At 30.4% G+C, this 25,185-nt stretch overlaps 1 protein-coding gene across 4 annotated transcripts in view; it reads right to left on the reverse strand.

Moving 5' to 3' along the window:
• Nbea (neurobeachin) overlaps positions 1-25,185 on the reverse strand; it is a 622,915-nt gene that overhangs the window by 407,394 nt on the left and 190,336 nt on the right. For 3 of the 4 annotated variants that reach the window (XM_076872611.1, XM_076872614.1, XM_076872613.1), the window contains exons 19-28: positions 24,135-24,216; positions 23,785-23,908; positions 22,754-22,946; positions 19,691-20,707; positions 17,499-17,716; positions 14,361-14,514; positions 9,171-9,179; positions 6,707-6,887; positions 5,280-5,410; positions 1,899-2,006 (exon numbers count right to left, since the gene is read on the reverse strand). In XM_076872611.1, coding sequence (XP_076728726.1) covers positions 1,899-2,006; positions 5,280-5,410; positions 6,707-6,887; positions 9,171-9,179; positions 14,361-14,514; positions 17,499-17,716; positions 19,691-20,707; positions 22,754-22,946; positions 23,785-23,908; positions 24,135-24,216 — 2,217 coding nt within the window. The remainder of the gene's footprint in view (positions 1-1,898; positions 2,007-5,279; positions 5,411-6,706; positions 6,888-9,170; positions 9,180-14,360; positions 14,515-17,498; positions 17,717-19,690; positions 20,708-22,753; positions 22,947-23,784; positions 23,909-24,134; positions 24,217-25,185) is intronic. The other variant, XM_076872612.1, reaches the window with a different exon arrangement.

Raw genomic sequence — 25,185 nt, forward strand, 5'->3', positions numbered from 1 at the left:
AATCCCAGTGACTGGGGAGGCTGAGGCAGGAGGATCATGAGTTCCAAGCCAGCCTCAGTAACTTAGCAAGGCACCTAGGAACTCAGGGAGACCTTGTCCCTAAATAAAATATAAAAAAGGCCTGGGGTGTGGCACAATGGTTAAGCACCCCGGGGTTCAATCCCTGGTACCAAAAAAAAAAAAAAAAAAAAGACTATGGGTTTATAGAAATTTCAAAAATAAAAATAAATTGGCATTCTTAGCATAATATTTACAATTGATCTCAAATATTGTTAATTATAAAACACTCCAATATATCATGGATTATTTAAATGTGAAAAAAAAAAAAAAAAAAAAAAGGTTTCTTGGGCCAGGTGTGGTGGCTCCTGCCTGTGATCTCAGCATTCAAGAAGCTGAGACAGGAGGATCTTAAGTTCAAAGCCATTAAGCAACTCAGTGAGACCCTGTCTCTAAATAAAACACAAAATAGGGCTGGGGATGTGGCTCAGTGGTTGAGGGCCATGGGTTCAAGCCCCAGTACTTCCTCCCCCACCCAACAAAGGTATCTTGGAATCTATGAAATATAAGATAAAAATTGATGAAAAAATAATGGTTTTAAACAATCTGTTTGGATTCTGATGCTACCTAATACCAACTGTATTGTCTTAATATTTCTGAATTTTAACTTTCTCTCATTTCTTAACTGGAAAGCTTAGGATAATATAAATTCAGTGCCTCATACATAATAATGTAAACTCCAGGAACATTAGTCTTATCTTGATGATGTTTGGAAGGTACACACTGGTAACACTTAATACAATTTATTTTCTTTAGGAAAGAAGCTAAATACCACTGTTGAGGTTTCCAATCTATTTACAAAACATTAATGAATCTGAAAGAAATGATGATAATCTATTATAATAATCAATTTAAGTTTATAAACAATTTAAACACAATCTCACCTTTACAATCTTTCTATATTCAATGTTAACTCTGTCAGTGCCTTTTGGGAATGAAGATCTGCTCCATGTTAGTGGTTTGTGATAAACATATTAATAATTTTTATCAATATTGGGTCTGCTGTGAAACACTATATATATGTTTCTATGTAATTTATGAAAAGGTCAATCTTTTTTTTTCTTTTTAGTGCATTATAGTTATACATAATAGTAGGGTTCATTTCGAAATATTCATAAATGCATATAACATAGCTTTTTCCAGTACCATTCCCTTACTTTTCTTCCTCCCCCACCCACTAATCTTTTTATTACCTTGAGTAATTGACCATGAATGTTCTTAATTATGTTTTCCTTTAAACTTTATTAAACTATTGTTCTAATTCAAATTCCCATAGATATCTGAATTTTTAAAATGCATATTCTACTTTACAAAATAATCTCCTCAATAAAGTAATTGCCACAAACACCTAATAAGTTATCAATCCTTCTCATCCAACATAAGAAACACAAAATATTCAATATCTGCAAATACAGAAGGAATACTAAATGCTAAATGAAAGTGATGCAAGATAAAGTGAACTATAGTTGTTCAGGCTATCCCTACCCTTAAAATAGAAAGAAAAATTATATAAAATTGTTGTTTTGTTTTGTGTGTGTGTGTGTGTGTGTGTGTGTGTGTGTGTGTGTTTTGTGGTCTTGGGATCAAACCCTGGGCCTATTCATGCTAGGCAAGCACTCTATCACTGAGCTATATCCCCAACCCTCACATAGTTTTTAAAAAAATGATATATCAAGCTTTCAGAGAGAGCTATTGTTCAGATATTCTACAAGCAGCAATATGAGATAAACCCAAGTACTAGGGCATTTAGTTTTAATATGCATATTCTTAAAAAGTTAATACTATTTTACACAAATGACTGTAAAAACTTTTTACAGGAAAACCAAGCAGATACAACTTACCACATCCCGAAAGACAACGGCACGCAGGCGATTAATATCAACATCCTGAAGAAGTCTATCAGGATCTTTGATAGGAGAAAGGTTACCTGGAACATTTTCTAAGGGAGTCTTAAAAACAAAAAAGAATTGTAAAGAAGTAACATATTCCAAAAAATCATACAGAAGTATCATTTCCCACTATCTTTAACTTAGGCTGAACTAACTTCCTCCTCACAGAGCTAATATCTATTAACGACACCCAATTATAAGGCACATTTTTTGTTCTCTGCTCATGGTTTCTCTTTATCAGCACCATTACCACTATAGACCTATAAAGGTAGGTAACAGAATAGTAGGAAAAGACTGATCTTGAACTTCACAACATCTGGGCTCAAGCCTCTGCTGTGTGACCTTGTGCTTATTGTTAAAATTTCTTTCAAGTCTCACTTTCCCTGTCTCTAATTAAAAATTGTCTTTGAGTCTCTAGGCTCATTTATTCATCAGGAATTTATAAAATGTGAAACTTTCATATTATATTACTTTGTGAGATTTTATAAATGTAACCATTTCATGATCTATAAAAAGACAAGGTAAGCTCTAAAAAAAGCTTTAGTCATAGCCCACTAAAGCTGAAAGACATTAATGAGCATTAAACTTAAACAATTTTTTATAACTGAAGAAATAAAAATCTACAGATTTTAGGTAATATAGCCACACAGTAAACTAGAAAGTGAGCCAAGTTCCCTGAAACTCAATCTAGTACTTTTTGCATTTCTACAATGCATTAAGAATTATATGGATTAAATTTGATAATATATGTAAAATGTCAAACATAATTTCTGAACCTAACAGGTTGTTGCTCTAATAAAAAATAACATAGGCCAACTTTAACTTCTCTACAGGGATTAATGGTCCTATTTAACTCCCAAATCAAAGTGTTTGATTCCTTTGTAGCACTGGATAATAAAAACAGTACAATATGTGTAGGCTGATATTATTTGGTTTGTTACAATATCAAACTTACCACTTCTAGGACTTCAGGTGAGATCTTAACTTCTAAAAATCTCACATCATTGTGAAATACAAGATAATAATATTTATCAGAATATTATTAAAGTAACACATAATTTCTACCATAGATGAATTTATAGTGTTAAGTGGGGAAAAACTAGAAATATTTTAATTTATATACCATTTTACATTTTTCCAAATGTGACCCTAATATAATTGGATCTTTTTAAAGTCTAAATGATAGGAAATGCTTGGATTATGGTTCATTTTTAAAACAGTAAAAAAAAATGAAGCCTCATGGAAGTTTGTGATTCATCCAATTCCACACATATTAGTAGCAGGGAATTTTTTATATCATAGTAAAATATTAACCATGGTTTACTGACTAAAGTGCCACATTTAAAAAACATAGAAGCACAGGGAGGGAAAACAAAACAAACAAATAAACAAAAGAAAACAATAACAACAACAAAAAAAGAACAAACACAAAACCTTACCACCTAGATCCTTTTACTCCCTATACTGTGAAATGTGCTTTGTTGACAAGTCAAATCTTCCTAGTATTCCTATCTCCATCACTTATTCATTTTCAACACCAAATGAAAGTAAATCACTAAAAATTTCATTGGGCTTTTCTGTCTATATTCTATAATGAGGGCAATACTTGCCTTCTGAGGTGTCCCTAATGCCTATTAAAGAAAGTATACACATCTTTGGGATCTAAGTTTTCCAAAATACTAATTTCTTTATTCATTTCCTAAGTATACATTGACTTTAACTTCTAGAGACAGAAAGGAAATCATTTTTAACAACATGTTAAATAATAATATATTAATATTAATATTAAAATATAAATAATATCTTGCCAGAATTTTAATATTACTTCTTTTTATATAATTGATACAAACACCCTATAAATTGAGATTTGTATCCACAGACTTAAGAAATTAATCTCAAGTCAGGAAACCAATAAGTGGTAGAGTCAGAATACTAATTCAAGACTGTACCTTTTTACAATGTATGCACAGTGTCCTAAATGCTCCAAAATTACAAAGTTGTATAAGATGTGGACACTGCCCTCTAACAACTAATAGTCTATTATGTCATACAAGAAATATGACTCAGATTATTGACACATTAATATTTAATTTCCCAAGCAATGGAGAGCCCTATGGAGTCTTATGATAATTTGTGGTTAAATTATTACTCTTGTGAATATTTCCCTGACAGTAGTGAATAAGAAAAGAGACTGCAATATTGCCAATAACCAACCAACATGATTAATATGTGATTGGTCTGTTTGAAAATGACAGAAGTTACAAACCATAGTCTTTGTAAAATTATTTCAACTCTTATTTCCTATTTTCATTTACTTAGCAAAAAAATTACTAAGCCATATTAAACATCTAATTATAAGTACAGTGAATATAAAGAGACATATGGGTTTTATGAAAACATCAGAGAAATTTGTTTTAGATTGAGATGGTGGTCAGAAATGTCAGAAAACATTTCCCTGTAGGTTTTTCTTTTCTTTGAGACAGGATATTGCTATGTTGTTCAAGCTGGTATTGAGGTTGTGGTCTCAAGTGATCCTTCCTCCTTAGCCTTCAAAGCAGATGGGATAAAAGATATGCTCCACCATAAGCAGCTTGAGAGAATTAACATTTAAACTAAACCTAAGATCTGAACTAATTTTAGCTGGCTGAAAAATAAGGAGGAAGATTTCAAGTAAAGGTAACTATGTAAAAAGCTAAGATGTTATTAAAAAAAAAACTTTTGGTGAACTAAATAAAATCTAAAGTATGACTAAAATTGTACAAGCAAAGAGAGGGTAAATACACAAGCAGGAGCTAGGGACAGAATTGCAGACCAATCATGAAGGACCTTGAAAATCATGCTAATAAAACTGGATGTAATGCCAATGTCAGGAAAATATCTGATAGTGAATGCAGAATGAGAATTATTAATACAATCCCCAAAATATTCTATCTTGTTCATATATTTGGTGGTATTAAATATATATTTCTTGACTGTCATGTCTGTCACCAAAAAAAGCACATCCACTTAAAAATTGCATTTCTCATACACTGACCTCTGAAAATACATGTAATGCTTAAAAATAGAAAAGAACTAAAAAATTTTTGTGCTATGTGCTAACATGATTCTCCTAAGATCCGTATGAAGTAGAAATTATGAGTATATTCTTCAATAACCTCCCAAATGCAAATTTCAGACAGATTAATTAAACTTGCCAACATAGGTTTGAAGCAGAGAAGTAGGCACCAGAGCCTAAAGCTATCTGATTACAAATACCATGTTGCTTTGTTTTCATAAACTAAAACAAAAATTTTTCCCAGTAAATTATATTTCACATAGAAAATGACTGATTACCTTTGATGTTGTTGTGGCAGTCACACTTTGGGGAACTTCCTGAGGTTTACTGCTTCCAAGGGAAGACTTGTTTCCCCTGTCTCTTTGTCTTTGTCGACATTCTAAACAGTTTCTCACAGCTACACAACAAACTATTTAAAAAGTTAAAATCATTATTATTGCAAATTGTTCACTTTGATGTACTGAATAAAATATGCTGGTTTATTCTTTTTGTAATTTTCTCTTTCCCCTATTCACAATTACTTTTAAGATCAATTACATCAATGTATTGTGTAATCATGAAATATAATAATGAAAGCACAATATGTGTAATATATATGTTATATTATATACCTAAAAATAAAAACAAAATATACTACCAGACAGCTGAAGGAACAGAGAATAAATACTAACTATGCTCTCTGAAGCTCCCAATATATCCTTCCTTATTCTATTTTCCTCCCTTCTTCACAATTCTGAAATTTAGTCATAAAGCTTTTAACGAAATTCACATGTGATTTTAAAATTTTAACAATAAGGCATCTGCCCTTAATTTGACTATCTTGGTGATTATACTAATCATAGTTTCCCACTTCAGGAATATTTAAGTTCTACAAATCCCAATGTTTACATTTCCTCATGGTAGGTGACCCTGTGGTCTCTGACAACAGGCATCCAATACATTCATGTAATGAAAGCAATAAAATATAGTAAGTTGTACAGATTTTGGACGTAGACCATCTGAACTTGAATCCTGACTCTACAATTAATTAGATGTGTGATCGTAGACCAGTGGTTTAAACTCTGGGTGCCTCAATTTCCTCACATGTAAAATGAGAATAAATACAGTAACTCATTTAGAGGGCTGTTGTGAAGATTAATTAACACATGTAAAGTGCTTAGAAAAGTAATTAGTACCTTTAAGAGGTGATAAATAAGGCTTCCAGACTCACTTATAAAGATTTCCTATAGCAGAGAAAACTCATAATGTGTAAAAATGAAATCAGTCTTGTATTTAGAAATAAAAGTTCAGAATAACCAAATTAATATTGATTTCAAGATACTGAGGCATTTAAAAACATGTCTTTCTCACGTTTGTTTGCTGACATGTTTGTGGGCCTAGGTCACTAACCTCAGTACTAGTTTATCAAAATAGAATTCATAAATGGATTTGTATTAAAATCACTTCAATGAAATGCTATTGTCTCAATGAGTTTAGAATAATTCCAAATATATTTAACTATATTTTAAGTGATAAAAGATTAAAGATTTCCAATTCCATGAAAATTCCAATGTGAAGAGATAAGATTTTGAAATTTGATAATTCTAAAGAATTACAAGACAATCACTAAATTACATAATCATCAATATTGTGTGCACCACAGTGCTGCAGAAAAATAACCTGTAAGTAATTATGTAATGTGCACTGCTCTTCTTAACAGACTTACCTAGTCTTAGGCACTGTCGCATTAAACCTCCAGAAGACATGTTCTTTTCAGCTTCAATCTCACTGAAATTCAGAGAGCTGGCAAACACAAGGACATCGACCATAGCCATCAATCGACTGAGGAAAGTAACTGCAGTCTCAGCTGACATGCCTTGTGTCACTTCAATATTTTCCAATTCCGTCTTTAAAAAAGTAGAAGAGTTAGCCTTGTTTAAAAATGGAAAACACAATATAACATATACTACAGGTGAACATAAGTTTAGTAAAAATAGTAAATAAAAGTGAAAATGAATACATATGTAACTTAATTATGTCAAATTTATTTATCACAGTTATCTTTGACTAAAGGAAAAGAATATTTTAAAAATGCTGATTTTAAATGTCATTAGTTATAAAAAACTATTTATATTTAAGATCATCTCGCAATGATCTTATTTAGAAATACCCACACATACGTACTCACATTAATTTGGTTTTATTTTGTTAATTCACAAAGAGATAAGATCGATATTTCTTTCCTAAAATCCTTACTCTCATTTATAAAACAATATATTTTATCTTTTTTATATGTCTAATGAATAATGGTAAAAATATACTGTGATTTCATTAGGCCTCAAAATGAGATGGCTGTCAAGTTAGAATGTATAATAATTTCCTATGAATTTTAGAATAAACTAAAACTACTAGGTACTTTATATGTACAATAAAACTCTAGGGTAAAAATAATCAAGAGGATCATTAATTCCTCTAGACATTTGTGACCTATAAAATAGTAGCAATAAGAAAAATCAGTAGCTCTAGACTGGAAGCTATGCTTTCACTAAAATATTGCCAGTTACAAAAATCTAATTTCCTCTTTCAAGAAAAGATTCCAAAGTATTCTTTTTCTTAACATGGGAGACTGTAGTTTTGTAAGCAACGGCAACATTTTAAAATTTATTTACCATTGTATACAATACAGCATTTTAATGATTTTGGTTCTTTATGATTAGGCTTTATTTTCTCAGTGCCTAAAAGGAGTGAAGAAGAGTCATAGATGCTTTAAAAATAAAACTTCTGCTGTTTAAATTTTCTGCATATATCCACACTAAGCATACTGATTAAGCTATGTCTTAACAAAATGATACCACTATGAGGCAAGCATATGTGATAGATTTCAGATTATAATTAATGTTCCATTTTGACATTGTATATCCTTATACCTAAACTTCTTTCTGCTTAGAAGAAAAAGGATATTAATATGAAAATGTTAGGAAAAAAAAACACCAATGGGAAGATTAAACTAAAAAATTCCTAAGTAATTCTATACAAGATGGGTAATCAAACTGGTAAGTGACTATTGTAAGCACTAAAGAACTTAAGAACTTTAGTGCTACATGGACTAACCTCAGTTCTAAATGTAGTACAAAATGTACCAACCTTTCTTCCTTCCATTTAACATCAAATAGGGTTAAAACCATTCTGGCTAAAATGAGCTTGTAAATACAAATCTATTTGTCCTTACTGACTTACAGTAGTATGCCAATTCAGTATCCATGGCCTAAAAGGGAATAAATTCATAACTCACATTTTACCAGGCAAATTCCGTATTTTTTTTTTACTTTCTGAATATATAGCATCATTTTATATGTAGCATGGATATGGCATCATGAATTTAAAATCTATGACCACGACAGAATAATTTATAAGAAAAAACAAGATTTTTAAATCTCTTTTCTGAAAATTCAGTATTCTCTAATGGAATGGAAAATGTGGCCATTGCTTAGGTCTAACAAATATTCCAAATAACTTTTAAAACATTAGAATTCAGTATATGTCCTCAAAATGTGTCTTCAAAAAATTCATTATCATTTCAAGATACTGAAATTATGAGATCTATCTTATTTTTTAATGGTTTGATTTTCCAGTCTATAGGTCTAATCTTCAAAATGTGCTTTCATTCAAAATGAGGAAATTATAAACAGAATAATTCAATTTTCCACATAATTTAACAAAGTGTTTATTTTTTACTAAAACAATAAAATGTTAAAGTAAAAGGCATTTTTAACACAAACAATGAGCTAAAAAAGAATTCTTATTCTACATAGAAATAATTTTATAAATATGATGAAATATTACATGAGCATCTTATGACAGGGCTTACAAATAAAGATTACTTATACACAGCTACTATAAATCTCAAACTCTCTCTCATCCTATTTCCTTTAATTGGAATCTGATCAGATACATGACTGTAACAATACTGCTTTCAATTATATAATAGTTTGTTTATTATAGTTAATTATAAAAAAGTAATTAATAAATTTGAAAAATTAAGCTTTTAGTGAATCTTAATACAAAGGATATACTTAATGTTAAAGATGGTATGAAAACTCAAAATATAACCAAGTCAAAAATTTCATAAATAAGTAAAAATAAAATTTAAAACAGAAAAACCTAAAAATTACTGCAGAAATAATACTAACCTTAGAACCCTGGACATGCATTAGACAAAAACAGACAAGAGACCAAAAAAAGTACAAGAAAAGGAAATTATTAAAATTAAATGAAAATATAATGTAAAATTGAAAAACAAAATAATATATTTTAAAATCATATTTGATTATTTTATCAAAAGCAAAATTCTCAGAAGAGATATTCATTTTATAAATTGCATAAGGTTAAAAGTTAAATATTTAGACTAAAATTTATTTTTTATTTGAATAACTCTGCCCAAATAATATAAACATATATATATGTATAGCTTATGTAGTAGAAATTATGCATACTCTAGTTTACAAAACAAATATCTTTTCCTGCTAGATGATTAATGAAACATTTTAACAAATGAAGTAAATAATGCCTCTGGGAAATAAACTATTTATAGTAACTTTTTAGAATTTTATAAGAAAATCATATTATAATTTATTTCCTCAAACATTCAGAATTTTTCCTATAAATCAAAACTGAAATTAAGTGATTAAACTTAAAATCCCTTTTCCATGCCAGAAAAGAACTCACTGATACACTAAACAAGGCCTGCATACAAGCATGATAATGATGTATTATACTAAGTTTCAGAGTTTTAATAAGAATCATATTCATATAATAAAAACTTTACAGAGGGGGCTGGGGTTGTAGATTAGTGGTAGAGCATTTGCCTAGCATGTGTGTGGCACTGGGCTCAATCCTCAGTACCACATATAAATAAATAAATAAATAAATGAAGATATTGTGTCCATCTATAACTAAAAATATTTTTGAAAAAACTTTACAGAGGATTAAATTTAATAATATTCTCTGTTACTATTATTGATTTTTGATAACAAAAGTGAGTGTACATTTAAAAATGTGCTATTTTTAGGGCAGATTCACTGGAAAACAAAAGCATTCTGAGAAAACCACAGTATGATCATTAATATGAGATAAACACAAGTAAAAACAAAAGGATTATTAGTCATTTTTCCAAATCTATCAACTATATATCATTATAATAAAGATTAAGCTAACTAAAATTAAGAGTTTGTCATCAATTTTGGCTAGAAAAAGGAAAAAATATTGATCTAACTTATGATGATGATATTATAGTAAAACCAGAAATTCCATTCTCTATTAATTTGGGGGGGGCAGACAAAATTAAACCATATATGACATCAAATTAAATTCTAAACAGTCAGTCTTCTGGACGGTTGATCAAAATGGTCTTCTTAAAATCACAAAAGTGATTGTACAATTTGTGGTTGATACATGTTTTTTGTTGCTCTTCATTTTTTCCCCTCTGATTCTCTGCTTTCATTCATGAATAACGTGAACAATGTGATTGAAAAAAAATGAGAAGATTCAATTGACTAGATTCCAAAATAATGCAAAAAAAAAAAAATCAGTCACAAAAATTCCTTCCTCAAATTAAAGTTTGATCAAATTGGATATAAATGATCTATTTTTGAAAGTATTAAAATTAACACTATTTGTTTAATTTAGAAATTAAAACTATTTTCTGATTTATTTTCTGTGCCAGGTATGATTTTAAGTAACCTATTCAACCTGAAATCTCAAAAAGTGATGCTTACTCAAGAATATTAAGTTCATATGGATGTGTGACTGTATTCTTTTATACTTCAAGTTTCTATTACAAGAAAGATTAACCTAAACAATTAAGTTTTTCTTCCAGGATAATGATACAGCAACGGTAATATACAAATGTTACTCCTGGTATACAATGCTATATTCATCTAAGTTTCCTCTTCTAGGCCAGTCTTATGAAAATAACAAGCAAAAAGATGATAGTATTTTAGACTTTTGTTATAAGGTACATCACCCATAATAACTTAGTTCCAAAAAATACTAAACACCTCCAAAAAGAACACAAGAAAGAAAACTTTCATTAAGAGCATTCCACATCAAACACTTTTGTATATATCACTTACTCTTCAAAAACCACTGTGTGGGATAATTAATATCATTTAAAAAAATAAAAACACCAAAATTGAGCTCAAATCTGGTAAATGGTTGAGCCCTGGTAAAAATACAGGTCTATCTTATGCTAAAACCCACACACCTTCAATTAAATCATGATTCCTAAAAAGGTCATATCTGAGTCTCAGTGAGAAATGACTTGTTTTTTAAAAAGCAGTCAATTACCTGAGATGTACACTTTTTCTGAGAAATTAGAAAGACATATTCTTGGGTTGAGTTTTGGGTTGTTATTTTTTAAATAAGGAACTATAGAGAATACTTAGCATTCTACTTATCTTCTCAAAAGTTAATATAATTCAATATTGGAAATGTCAAATGACAAAAAATCATTAGTATGGCTGAGTGTAAAAGGTTACATATAAAGAATATAATAACCAAAACATTAAGTGACATTATTTTTAAAAATTAAAAATTAACAATTGGTAAATCAAATTCAAGTTCTTATTTAATAATAATGAATTTTTTTAAAGTTCTATCTACTGAGTTTTCAATGATTAGTAACAGCTAATAAAATTTTCACATGATGTCACCATCCTATAATGTTCCTATTTTATATGGAACTGATGCCCTATAGTGTTCAACAAACTATGGCCAATAGAATAAATCTGCCCCATTTCCTGTTATATAAACTGTTCATTTTATTTAAAGATAATTTTTGTTCAGCACAAATTTTAAAATTTCATAAAGTTTTATGAAACGCACACATGTCTATTTGTTTATGTACTACGGTTGCTTTTATACTTCAACAGCTGAGTACAGTAACTGGAACAGACACCATATGGTCCACAAATCCTAAAATATTTACTATCTTGCCCCATACAAAAAAAGTTTGCCAACTACTATCATAGCCATCATTACTTCCATTTATTCATAAAATTCACATTTGTCATATATTACATGAAAATTGTAAAAACTCCATATACTTAAACAATGTACTAGAACAGTCAAACATTAATTTCAAATGTTTCTATTTGTATGCTGCCAACGCTTCCTTTTTCTCTTATACATTCCAAAATTCTTTCTGGTCTTTTTAAATCTAGTTTCAAAAACCAGTATTTTCAGTTATGATTTCCTTCTTTATTCAACCTTCTCTATCTTTTTTCTCTCCAGTACATTCAACTTTAAGCAAGAATATAATACAATCTGATAACACAAAAACAAAAATTAATAGTCAGTATCTACCATGGTTCTACCAGACATTGAATAGGAAAAAGGCTCTGGCTATTTCTTTTAAGGAAGTAGTTTATTTAAAGAATGTAAAACTATGTATGTTGGACTACAAGGCATAGGTATAATCAGTTAATAGACCAAAAGGACAGAAATATAAAGACAAAGACATTTTTTTAAAAAATATTCTACTGTTAAATGAATTTCCAAATCTGCTGAGAACAGTCCAAGACATAAGTAGTTGTAACTTCCAAATAGTAGTCCAAATTGCTTAGGTAATAATTTTGAGAGTCAGACTTTAAAGTGTCAGCACCTTTATCATACATTTATTATAAAATAGGGAGAATGGGTAATGTAATAGTATATAAATCGTGTTTAAAATTTAATTCACTAATTTAATATTTTCTCCATGTTAATAATTAGAGATCATTTGGCTTTAAAATTTGGAAGATTGGTAATGTGAATATTTCAAATCTATAAAAAGTTTAATATCTTTTGCTACACTGTTTATTTTATATAAAGATCATTTCTTTTGTTCTGCACAAATTTAAAACATTCAAAATTCATTTTGAAGTAAATTTTAATGCAAACTTTTAAAGTCTCTTAATAACAAGTTATATTTATAAGACGTAAAACAAAATTTATTATATTGAAGAAAACTGCCACATGGAAAACAATGATATATTTATTCTTTAGTAAATAGCAGCAGAAAAAAATTCCTATCTCAATTCTGGAATACATGTTTAAAAATTTTACCAGAATTTGGTATAAATCACTAGTAGAAAATAGATACTAAAAAGAAGGAATGGCATATGAGCCTCAGGATCCTTGCCCTTGACACAAATCATCAACCAATCTTGTTGTTCTTCATGGTTTCATTTTCTTTATTTAGCTGCTAATTCCATTAAGGATTTAATGATGACCTGTGGCAGTCCATCCCAAGTTAGTTCCGTAGTAGACTTACTGAATAAATTCATTATGCAATCTGTAGCTGCTAATATTAAACTGCAATATTGCTTTGGTGATTGTGGCATTGACAAAAAGATAGTGAGAAAAAGAGTCATGTAAAAAAACCTCGTAAATGATGAAGTCAGAGATCAATTGGAAATATTGTCTCACCAAGCAATATACATCTAAATAAAAACTGCAAGTTTCTCTCTCACAAAAGTACTCTTTCTGGGATTAAAGGTAGGCTTCCAATATGGCAGCAAGAACACAGGTTATATATGAAGCACAGTTCTATATTCTTTCCTACCTAAGCAAGTAGCTATGGATTCCTGTTTTGGTCTGAATTGAAGATATTTTTATTTTTTGTGGTACTGAGGATTGAACCCAGGTATTGTGCATGCTACTGAGGCACTCGATGCTGGGCTACACCCTCAGCCTTAATAATAATATACCTCTTTTTTTTAAAATTGGTGCTGGTATCAAACCCCCGGCTTCACAAATGCTAGGCAAGTACTCTACCACTCACTACATAACTAGTCCTGAATCAGATATTTTTAAAATGACAACTAAAATCTAAAGTTAGTATTGATATATCATATTTTAAATAATATATCCAATTAACACTAAATGCTTTTCAAGTTTATCATATTAATACATTTTAATATTTTATATAAAAACAAATAAAGAAGGGGATTAAAAATATGTTGACCCAGGAGGAAGTAAAATCAGGTAACAATGTCACATGGGATATTAGCAGTATATTAGCTATGGTAGTGGATTCGAAGAAATATATATAGAAAATATAAATCTTTTACAGATATGGCTCTTCCCCCAAATCACCCAAAACCCACATACCTTAAATCCGACACTAACTAATCATATATATATTTATATATATGATATAAATATATTTATAACCATATAAGTATATATATGTGGCTGGAATATATATTTAAATGGTTAAGAAGTTCCCTCAGGAGAACTTGTTTTGTTAAAATTTACCTGCTAATTGTACCAGATGCAACAGAAATGCTCAATTCATGTAATTATAAAAAGCAACCACTAGATGGAGGCAAAATACTTACAGTTGGTGATGTAGCTGCAGAGAGCAAAGGTAAAATTCCTCCACAAGCAATAATGATGTTGTCTACCATTTGGGAAATGAGGTGAATTGTGTTATGTACAAAAATAATATTTTCATTGCTATTGACAAAATCCATTACAGACTTTGTTGAATGGCTAGAATATCAGAAAAACAAAACACAAATGAACATTTCCTTGGCTTAAGAATACAAAGTTTAAATACATTAGAATATGTTTAAATACAAATTATAGATATAATATAGAGAAGCTAGACAAATTTAAAATGGAGTTATTGTAAAAAAAATTTAAAACTTAGAACACTACCAAGATTTACATATCACCACAGAGTTTTTGTATCTAAATGTATTACCTCATTTGTCTCTGCCCGATATTAACTAGATTCTAAGACATATGACTAGGTCAATGAATTTAGCTCAAAGTATTTATTTCTGCCAAATCTGAGTGTTTTGTTTTGAAAAGTAAAACAATTGCATAGTTAAACTTCACCTTTTAGGAAGCTTCAGTTTGTCGCACTGCCTGACTGAGACCAGTCATGTTGAAAATGTATACTGCAAGTCACAGAAGTGACGTGATAGAAGTGTGAGTAAATTGGACTTATTGAGTAAAAAGAAGAAAAAGATATCAAAGTTGGTCATCAATGTGTTTTCTCATGTAAAACATGCAATGTAGATCCTCAAAGAAATACACTCCTTTAAGTTAATGTCAGTCAGGAATATGAACTGTTTTGTCTAATGGGGGGAAAAACAAGATTATCCCACAATCAAACTAAGCTCAATGATAACTCATCTTTTCAGGACTATAAAAAATTATATATTATATTTTGCATTTCAGAAAGTATTCCCATCCTAAAAACTAAGTGCTAGCTTCTAAAAAAAAATTTAATTACATGAAATTCTGTTTGGTGAATTTCTCAAGTGTCCATGAAAGAAAACAAAGACACAATATGTTGATGAAAGGAAGGTATCACTCACTTTTGGAGTACTAATACTATAACTAGTAAGTTACATTTTTTAGTCTCCATATACCAATCCTCACATTAATAGTAATATACTTCATGGTATTTAATTTTCTTCAGTTATCATCCCTAGGTAACCTAGCTGATAACATTAAAAATAAAAATTGATGAGTAGCTTAAGAACTGATCAAATAAAATCAAAAGATAGAACTTCCTATGGCAGAATTCATTTACTGCTTCCACAACATTCTTGACTTCTTCTCTGCTAAAATAGTCTAGATTTTCTTCTGTTATTGAGTTGTGTTGGCAAGTCTCCTCAGTTACTAGGAAATGAATCCAATATTGGTCTATATAGACCAGTCATTATAATCCCATTCCCTTTTCCTATTATCTATTTAGAAATAAACATGTGATATTGCTGGACCATAAGGAGAAAATTTCTTGAGGGACTTTTTCCAGGAAAAAAAGAGAGAAAGAGAAGATGAAGCAATAAAAAAAGAGGTAAAGGAGAGAAAAGAAGAAATGTGAGAGGGAATAGAAAAACGGAAGAAGGAAGAAACCCTGCCTTTTAATTTAGGCAAGTTTCCTATGTTCAACTGATTCTGGGAGCTAAAGCAGCCACCATGAATCCTAACCAGAAACACAGGGAGAAGCAGAGAAGCCAGCTTGGATCCTGAGCATGTCATCCAGTTGATTAAGTTGCTGATAGTAACAGTACTTTGTTACTTATAGCCACCAAGCTTCCTAATTTAATACATGTATGTGCAAATGATACACTCTCATAATTCATTTATTTGCTACACACTTGCTATTAGAAAATTAAATTGAAAATGAGGAAAAGTAGTAATTAATTCATGTAGATTTTTTAAATTAAATTGGAACTGAAATCCATTAACTGCTTAAATAGTATAGGCTCTAAAATCATACATTTGCAGGGGATGATTTTAAGTTTTATTTTATCATTATATATTATAATATTATCAAGAATAAACATAGGCCAGGCATGGTGGTGCACTCCTATAATCCCAGTGGCCCCAGGAAGCTAAGATAGGAGGATGGAGACTTCAAAGCCATTTCATTGAGTTGCTTAGCAACGGCAAGGAGCTAAGCAACTCAATGAGACCCAATCTCTATAAATAAAATACAAAACTAAGACTGGGGATGTTGCTCAGTGGTTGAATGCCCCCGAGTTCAATCCCCAGTACCCCCCAAATTTAAAAAAAGTAAAAAAAGAATAAATATAGTACATACATGATATCTACTTTAACAGAAAAAGATAAAATCAAGAAAATATCAATTGAAGTTGATTTTTTAATTAAACCTTTTTTATATATATAAGGCTATACCAGATTTAAAATATTTGTTCTTTAATTTCATTAAGACCACATCAATGTTTATACTAGCTCAATTCACAATAGCTAAACTGTGGAAGCAACCTAGATGCCCTTCAATAGATGAATGGATTAAAAAATTGTGGTATATATACACACAGGAATATTACTCAGCACTAAAAGAGAATAAAATTATGGCATTTGCAGGTAAATGGGTGGAGTTGGAGAATATGATGCTGAGCGAAGTAAGCCAATCCCCAAAAACCAAAGGCTGAATGTTCTGATAAGTAGATACTGATCCACAAGGGGATAGGGCTGGAGGAACATTGGGGCAAAGGGGAGCAGAGGATAAGGAAGGAGGATGGGGACAGGAAAGATGGTGAAAGGAGACAGACATCATTACCCTAGATATATGTATGACTGTACATATGGTGTGACATTACATCATGTACAACCAGAAAAATGAAAAGTTGTGCTGCAATTTTGTACAATGACTCAAAATGCATTCTGCTGTAATGTATACCTAGTTAAAATAAATTAATTAATTAAAAAATTTTTTAAAAATGTATATTCAGTTGTGCTGAAGAACTTAAGAAAAAACTTATACCACAACAACAACAAAAAAAAAAACTAATTGTTGCACCTATTGAATTAAGTCCTAAGCTTTATAAACTCAATGAAAATGTTTCTATCAAAATTTTAAATATTTAATTTTTTAATAAACTTAATTTGTATTATTCAGTGACATAAATCACTAATCAGTTGATATCAATAAAAATAGCCATGTTTCTTAAGTGAAAATGCTATTATTTACATAAAGGAAATAGTTCTACCTTCTCCAAACATGTACATCTGTTTCTAATGCAAATAGCAAATCTGTGAGAAGCCGCTGGTGCATTGGAGACCATTTAAACTCTGGAATCCGAAACATCGTAGTCCGGGGTCCTGGGCTGAACTGGCGCCTCTGCTCCTCAGTCATGGGCATCCCACGAAATCCTAAATCAACTCGGAGATCTCGATCTTGTTGGGTGATAGACCGACCCTGAACTGCCTGAAAAAGAAAAGTTAAACTTTTGTGAAGCACAAAACAAATGCCTGATGTAAAAATGAAAACAGTACAAATAATAAAGTGGGTAAAGCTTTTACATATGACTTGGATAGGTTAAGATATTTTAAATATATTGTTCACCTGTATTTCCCTGAACAGAAACCTTTTCAGTTAAAAGATCAATAGTATAGGTTCTATCCTTTTATTTCTGAAAATAGGCAAGGCAATCAAATGCCCAAGGTTTACATTTGAAAACCAGATCCTGTTTGCCCTAATGTAGGGTCTTTATATTAGGCCACATGACTTTCTTAGGAAAGTGAGCAAGTATGAAATTAAGTATACTGTATGTCATCAACTAGTTCTAACTACAAAACACATGACTGGAAGAAACATTACTTCAACAAGTTAAGGGTAACTTCAAAGTTTATTTCACTCACAATACTTCAATTCAAAAACAAGTGCACATGATAAGCTAGAAAACAAAGGAGAAAGAAGACTGTGAACTCCCAATGAAAAAATGGGCAAGCCTAGTGATTATTATGTTCAATAAACAATGCACCATGTTTGCCTTTATTTTAAATCTCTGCCTAATTTGATATTCCCATCACCTGCCAATTATCTCTTTAGTACAACTGCCACAAAAATGAAAACTGGCAGTTAACAAAGAAAAAAAAAATAACTTTCCCACACACAGAATTTATTATGAAGAATTCTTATTGGAATACAAAGACATCAGGTAAGCATGGTTTCCTATCTGTAATATAACTGTGATGGAAACATGCTAAAGTTATTTTCAATGACATTTAAAGGAAAGTGGGAAACCCAGAAAAAAAAAAGAAAACTCAAATCTTTTATTTATTTATTTATTTATTTATTTGATACTAGGGTTTTAACTCAAGGGCACTGACCACTGAGCCATATCCCCAGTTTGTATTTTATTTTTTGTATTTAATTTAGAGACAAGATCTCACTGAGTTGCTCAGTGCCTAGCCCTTGCTGAGACTGGCTCTGAATTCTCAATCCTCCTATCTCAGCCTCCCAAACCACTGGGATTTCTGTGTCTCCTGAAAACCCAATTCTTTAAGGGTAAAAGTATTATTGTAATTTCTCAAAGTCTTAACTATAATAGCATTTTTTAGCCCAGAAAATAAGAAAATAGTCACAACTCAAATTCAAAAATTAAATCTGTATCAGAAAACATCGTGGTTTTTAGCTTTATTCTGGTAAAGTTAGAATTGTGGCACTAAGATTTCCTAACTACTATGCCTAAGAATCTTTAATTTTCTCATAATAAATTTTTATCCACATGGTTGTAAAGAAAATTCTCACTACTGATAATTTCAAATTTTCTCAGCCATATTACCTACCTCACAGAGTTGTTGTGAGGATTAAATCAGAAAACATCTATCACAGTGCCCGGAACATAGAAGGCACTTGATAAATAACAGTTCCCTTTTCCCTTCCCCTTCATTTATCAGTTCAATCTGGGCTGCAAGTCCTCTTTTCTATAATCCACAGAACAGGATTGGCCTGAAGCTTAAAAGGTTAAAATTAATCAATTATTCAGAATGATGATTGTGAGTACAAAATGTGTAAATATAGTCATGGAGTCATAAAATTTAGAAAGGGTAGAGACTTTAGAGGTCATATGTTAATCTAGTACAATGTTTCATACTATATAAGGATCTTAAGCCCAGAGTGGTTGAGCAAAGCTGCTACACACACACACACACACAAAAAAAAAAAAAAAAAAAAAAAAAGTAACAGAATTGTAAATATAAATCAGATACTTTTAATTACTCTTAATTTCATATATATATATATATATATATATATATATATATATATACATACTATCACACCAAATTCTATAAGACACTGTCATACCATATGTACATATAAACATGATGAAATTGGTAAGAAATGACTCTGTTTTGCTGCTAATTTTATTTCTAGAACTCATATAAGATAGCTTACTTGTGTTGTAGCAGTGGTCTGAATTTTTCGGATTTCCTTTCCTGATTCTTTGCCATCATCAGATCTCTCAGTATCTGAAATAATACTTCCTGCATCAATATTGGGTACAATTTTGGTGCCAGAAGACTCAGTTTCCAGAGTTGTTGCAGTCATTTCAGCATACTCTAATCCCTTGGCTGATGATGATAAGTCTCTTTCAGAAATACTAGTCATTCCATCTGATGTTGTATGGATTTTGAACTCTTTTTCTTCTATTATACTTGATGTACAAGTTAAGTCTACACTCCCAGTCATGTGAGCAAGCAATCCAAGATCATCACTCACACCAAGATGTACCTGTGTGTCCTGAATATTTGGAATGATGTGATTGCTAGAAAGTTCAGGAAGGAGTTTCTCCTCCTGTTTGGGTATTTTATCAAAAAGAAATGATGCACTACTATTGGGAAGTTCCTCTTTCTCATCTGCTAATGTTATCAATGGGCCATTATCCTTCTCTTCATTTTTTTTAATGATCCCAACACTTCCATGTACATTGTTCTGGAGCTTCTCAACAGCGGCACTGTATACATTATCCAACAAAGATTCAACCTCCACAAGGGCACCATTTTCTCCACCCACTAAAGTCTCTGGAGATAAATCCATATCATCAAGCTTTACTTCTGTTGCTTCTACTTTTTCTGCTTTTATATCAACTAGAAGATCATGTACTTCCACATGTACCCCACTCCCTGGTCTATCTGAATTTCCAAGAATGTCATCTGATACTTTGGTTGACATGAGTAAGTCTCGAGTATCTGTGCTGACAGGATAATCTGTCTCACTTTCTGGGCTCTGGCTTTGAGAGAGATCTTCTATCTCTCGGATTTCCATTCCTCCTTTTGCTCCTGTTGTCTGTGATGAAAGACCAGAGATGGTGCTCACATTCCCTTTCTTTCCCTTTTTAATGTTTTCCTCTTCTTGTCTTTGATATTCTTCATACATTTTGGCAAGGTATTCCTTATGTGCTTCATAAGTGACCTTGGAAATAAGTAGAGAAAACATTGAGGCATTTTATATATGTCAAGAAGAAAAATATAAATAATGCAAATAAAATAAAGATAATAATAGCAAAAATCGTACCAGAAAGTTTAATATTTAAAGTATCAAATGTTAATCCTCAAACAAGTGCTTAGTTTTATAAGTGAAAATAATCATCAAACATAGCAATTTAAGATTTATTAGTGACTTGCCCAATGTTACATAGATAAACTAGCAAAATTAAGTTCTTTGTTCAGGTTAGATACTTTATTGTTAACCAGCCTAATTTGACAGTTAACACCTACACATTTACTTAGGCTTAAATGAGGAACTGGCAGCTAATAATATATAATATCCAAAATACTACTACCATAAAACAGAGTTTTTCAACATTTCTTGCTCCTACATGCACCTATTATAACAATAGTTAAAAAATAATTCACATATATCTATAGATATATGCATTTATAAACTGCTAAGTTATAATTTTATCCTTATATAAGCTACTTTGAATTTGTTTTTTTCATGTGGGATTATTTAGGAATAATTAGGATGGTTTTTTTATACAAATACTTTCTTTGCTATTCTCAAATTTATTAACACAATGATAAATATAAGGTGTCAATGCATTGCACAATGTAAATTTAAAACAAAAATTCTTCTTAAAGTTTTTAAGTTCAAAAACCTCTCTTATAGACAGATAATAATTTATATTTAAATAACAGGTTAAAAGAATTTTAGATTGACCTTTCTTTGGAGATTATCATGATATAAAAATCCCTTCATTTATTTTAGTCCCAAATGTGGGAGTTCACAATCTATGACCTTAGCTAATTTATTTGTCACTTTTTTGTTTGTTTGTTTTGGATTTTTCCAGTACTAAGAACTGAACTCAAGAGCACTTTCCACTGAATTACATGGCCAGCCCTTTAATTTTGAGACAGGGTTTCCCTAAATCATGAAGACAGGTAGCCTTAAACTTGCTATCCTCCTGCTTCAGCCTCCCAAGTCACTCACTGTAATTACAAGCTGTGCTACTGTGCCTGCTTGTCATCTGTTTTTATCAGTAACATTTTATAAAACACAACCAGGCTCATTCATTTACATATTCTGTGAGGCTGCTTTTAAACACACAGAAAATTGTGTAATTTCATCAGAGGCAGTGTTATTTATGTACCCTCTGAAAGTGTATTTGTAAGTGTTGCTAAAAAAAAATAAATGAATTTACTAAAAATGAAAAAAAAGTTCAATTATAACATAACTTGATTCAAAACAAACTCCTGGCACCCAGGTTTCTTCTATGACAATACGTAATGAGAAATCCTAAATATAAATTTCCAGAAGCTAATGCATATATATTTGTATAGTTTAATTCACTACTTCAGTTTATGAAAAATCAAATATATTTAAAACACAGATTCTTGGGGCTGGGATTGTGACTTATCGGTAGAGGGCTCGCCTAGCACGTGCGAGGCACTGGATTCGATCCTTAGCACCACACATAAACAAATAAATAAATAAACAGGCAAATAAATAAGTAAATGTCTTGTGTCTAACTACAGCTAAAAAATAATAATATTTAAAAAACACAGATTCTTAATATTATAAATAAAAGATAATACAATTAAAAAATCTTTAAAAACTAAGTGCATTTATGATTCACTTGGAAATTTAAAAATTCTGACTTCTTTAAAAATGTCTTAAAAATTGTATTTCAGAGACTATTTCATAAAATATAAGAATTGTGCCGGTATGTTTTACTTTAAAAAGCAACTGGCTCAGACTCAAGTTTTCAAATCTAATATAAACAGATATAGCACCTAAAATTCCTAATTTATAAACTTGCATTTTGAATTAAATGATCTACAAGATACTTTCAAGCTCTAAAATCTATGAATACAAGATGGAAAAAATAGGAAAGAGAAAACTAGAATAAAGGAATCAGTCATAATCTAAGATGTCCACAAGATGGCACCAGATGAGGGTTTATAGACATTAATTTACTGCTAAAACCTAGATGGTGTAAAACGTTAAATCTCTGGTTACCTTGGAGTGGGCTATTGAAAGTGTATCCACCCAGACTCTCCAGCCTCCCCATTCATATTTTATTGCATGATACAAAAGAATCCGAAAAATATTGTAGACCATCTCAGTAATCTTCTGCTCCTCAGAATTTTTAGGATTAATATAGCCAAGAGAAAACATCCAATCCTGCCATACCGAACACTGCAATAAGCATCTAGGGAAGATAAAAGGTCTCATTAAAAAATACCAAAATTAAAGAAGACTGTATTATCTCATAACTTGGATAAAATAGTGAAAATATGATCTGACATAAGTAAAGCAAGGTAAATAATTATTTTGCACATTCTGTATTCTACATATTTTCTCCATTTCTCTACTAGAAAAGTCCTAATTACCATTCAGAATCACTTTCTTAGCTCTCCGAGTTCAATTCAGTAATTGTTTCTCATCACCTTTAGCACTCACAATGCACTTAATCCATCATAAATTAATCACCACTGGTTTATGTTTGTCTTAACCACTGAATCATCCTAAGAGTGTGCAATAAAACTACCCTGCATAGCATGGTACTCCACACACAATGGACAATCAATATTTGTTAAATTAAAAGCTCAGGAAACAACCATAAGCAAGAGTTCATGGCCTCAATCTATACCTCATGTCTTTTCAAACCACCTTTAAAATGCATGACAGCAATCAGTCATAAGACAAACAAGAAAAAAATATACATGAGTATGGGCAAATCCTACATAATTATAATCAAAGTACTATTGGTGATAGGCAGGTACCAGAAATAGTTTAAAATAGTTTAGGACAGATACACAGACATACACACAATATAATTAAAATACACATGGATGATTAAATAATATATAAAAATTTTAAAAAGTATACTGAATACAAATTGTATCAAATATACTGCCTTTTCTAATAATTAAGCATATTTAGCAATATAAGAAAGATTTACACTTTTATTTGAAAGAGATTGAAAATTAAGGAGAAGAACATTAACTGTAGGATAAAAGTTCTTTTGTAACATTGAAATTGTTTACCTTCTATTTTCACGGCTGTTACTGAAAAGTTTTATCATATCAGATAAAAATAAACGGCGAACTTCCATCAATTCTGCACTTGGTGTAGAGTTTTTTAATAAAGTTGCCACCACCTTAAGAATCACTGTAAACAAAAAAACTTGAACTCATGATTTATAACCATATCTTATCTTCAACCAAGACACATATTATATTTGCTAATTTCAAACTAAATACTGAGCATTATGATAGGTGAGTTGTAAATGTTAGAAACTAAGTAAATTCCATACTGATTAAAACAAGAAAAGTCTGATTTAGTCTCATGTGTTGCCATATAATTACCACACAATAAAGAACTGCCATTTGCTCACTTGGATTTTGAATTTTCACTGTAGAGTCTGGTTCTGGATGTGGTTTGTGTACAACTTGAGTACACACTTGCTCTGTCAAGATCTGAAAGATAAAAGAAATGTAAACTTCATAGAGAGAACAACTGAAATCATAAGTACAAAATATACACATACAAAGAATGTGCAAAAATGTCACTTTAGTTCAAATGGGAAGAAACATCTCTCCTAATTGCCTTTATAAAGAATTCCATATTCTTTTAAATCCTTTAAGTCTATTTTTCTCAAACTTTATTTGTTTTAGATGAGGACAGAATATATAGAAGGAAATACACTGAAGGAAAAATCAGAAAATCCACAAATTATTGTTTGAAATACTTTCTCAGTATACATCTTTAATATACTTCTGTTGTAAATTGTATATATTTGATTCTTTTGTCATCATTAATTTAAAAAATTAGAAAATATGAAAGAAAATATATGTCTGAGCAGGGTCCATACTTAAAAATGAAATTTGAGAAAGAAAATTTCTTTCTTTAAATGTGGCTCATTGTCATTTAGTGCAATTAAAAAAAAAATCTTTCAAATAATAAAAAATAGCATGAGTTGACCAAGTAAAGACAAGATATTCTAAAACATTCATTAACTTTTCACTAAAACATAAACTCAAAAAGTACAGGATTTATACATCTTCTCTGCTAAATTCTAGGAATTAGCACCAGTGCCTGACACATACCAGTACTCAATATACATTTGTTAAATGAAAGAATGGATAACTGAATTTCATGAATATGTATAGAAATAATTAAATATACATATAATTATTATATGGAAATAACATATAAATATCTGTTATATAAATATATAATATATAAAAGTATAGGCATTAACCCATGTTTATCTCTACTCTTAAATATAAATAAGCCCAATGAGACTGTATTTAATGAAGACACCAACTTACATCAGTGATTTGATTTCCTATTTAGTTCTAGCGTGACAAGTTCTAAATAATGCTTTTAAAACAGTTCAACAAAGGTCAAATAAAACTTGGGGAACTACTATACATGTACATGGC

Source organism: Callospermophilus lateralis, chromosome 12, assembly GCF_048772815.1.
Source record: "Callospermophilus lateralis isolate mCalLat2 chromosome 12, mCalLat2.hap1, whole genome shotgun sequence".
NCBI classification, from domain to species: domain Eukaryota; kingdom Metazoa; phylum Chordata; class Mammalia; order Rodentia; family Sciuridae; genus Callospermophilus; species Callospermophilus lateralis.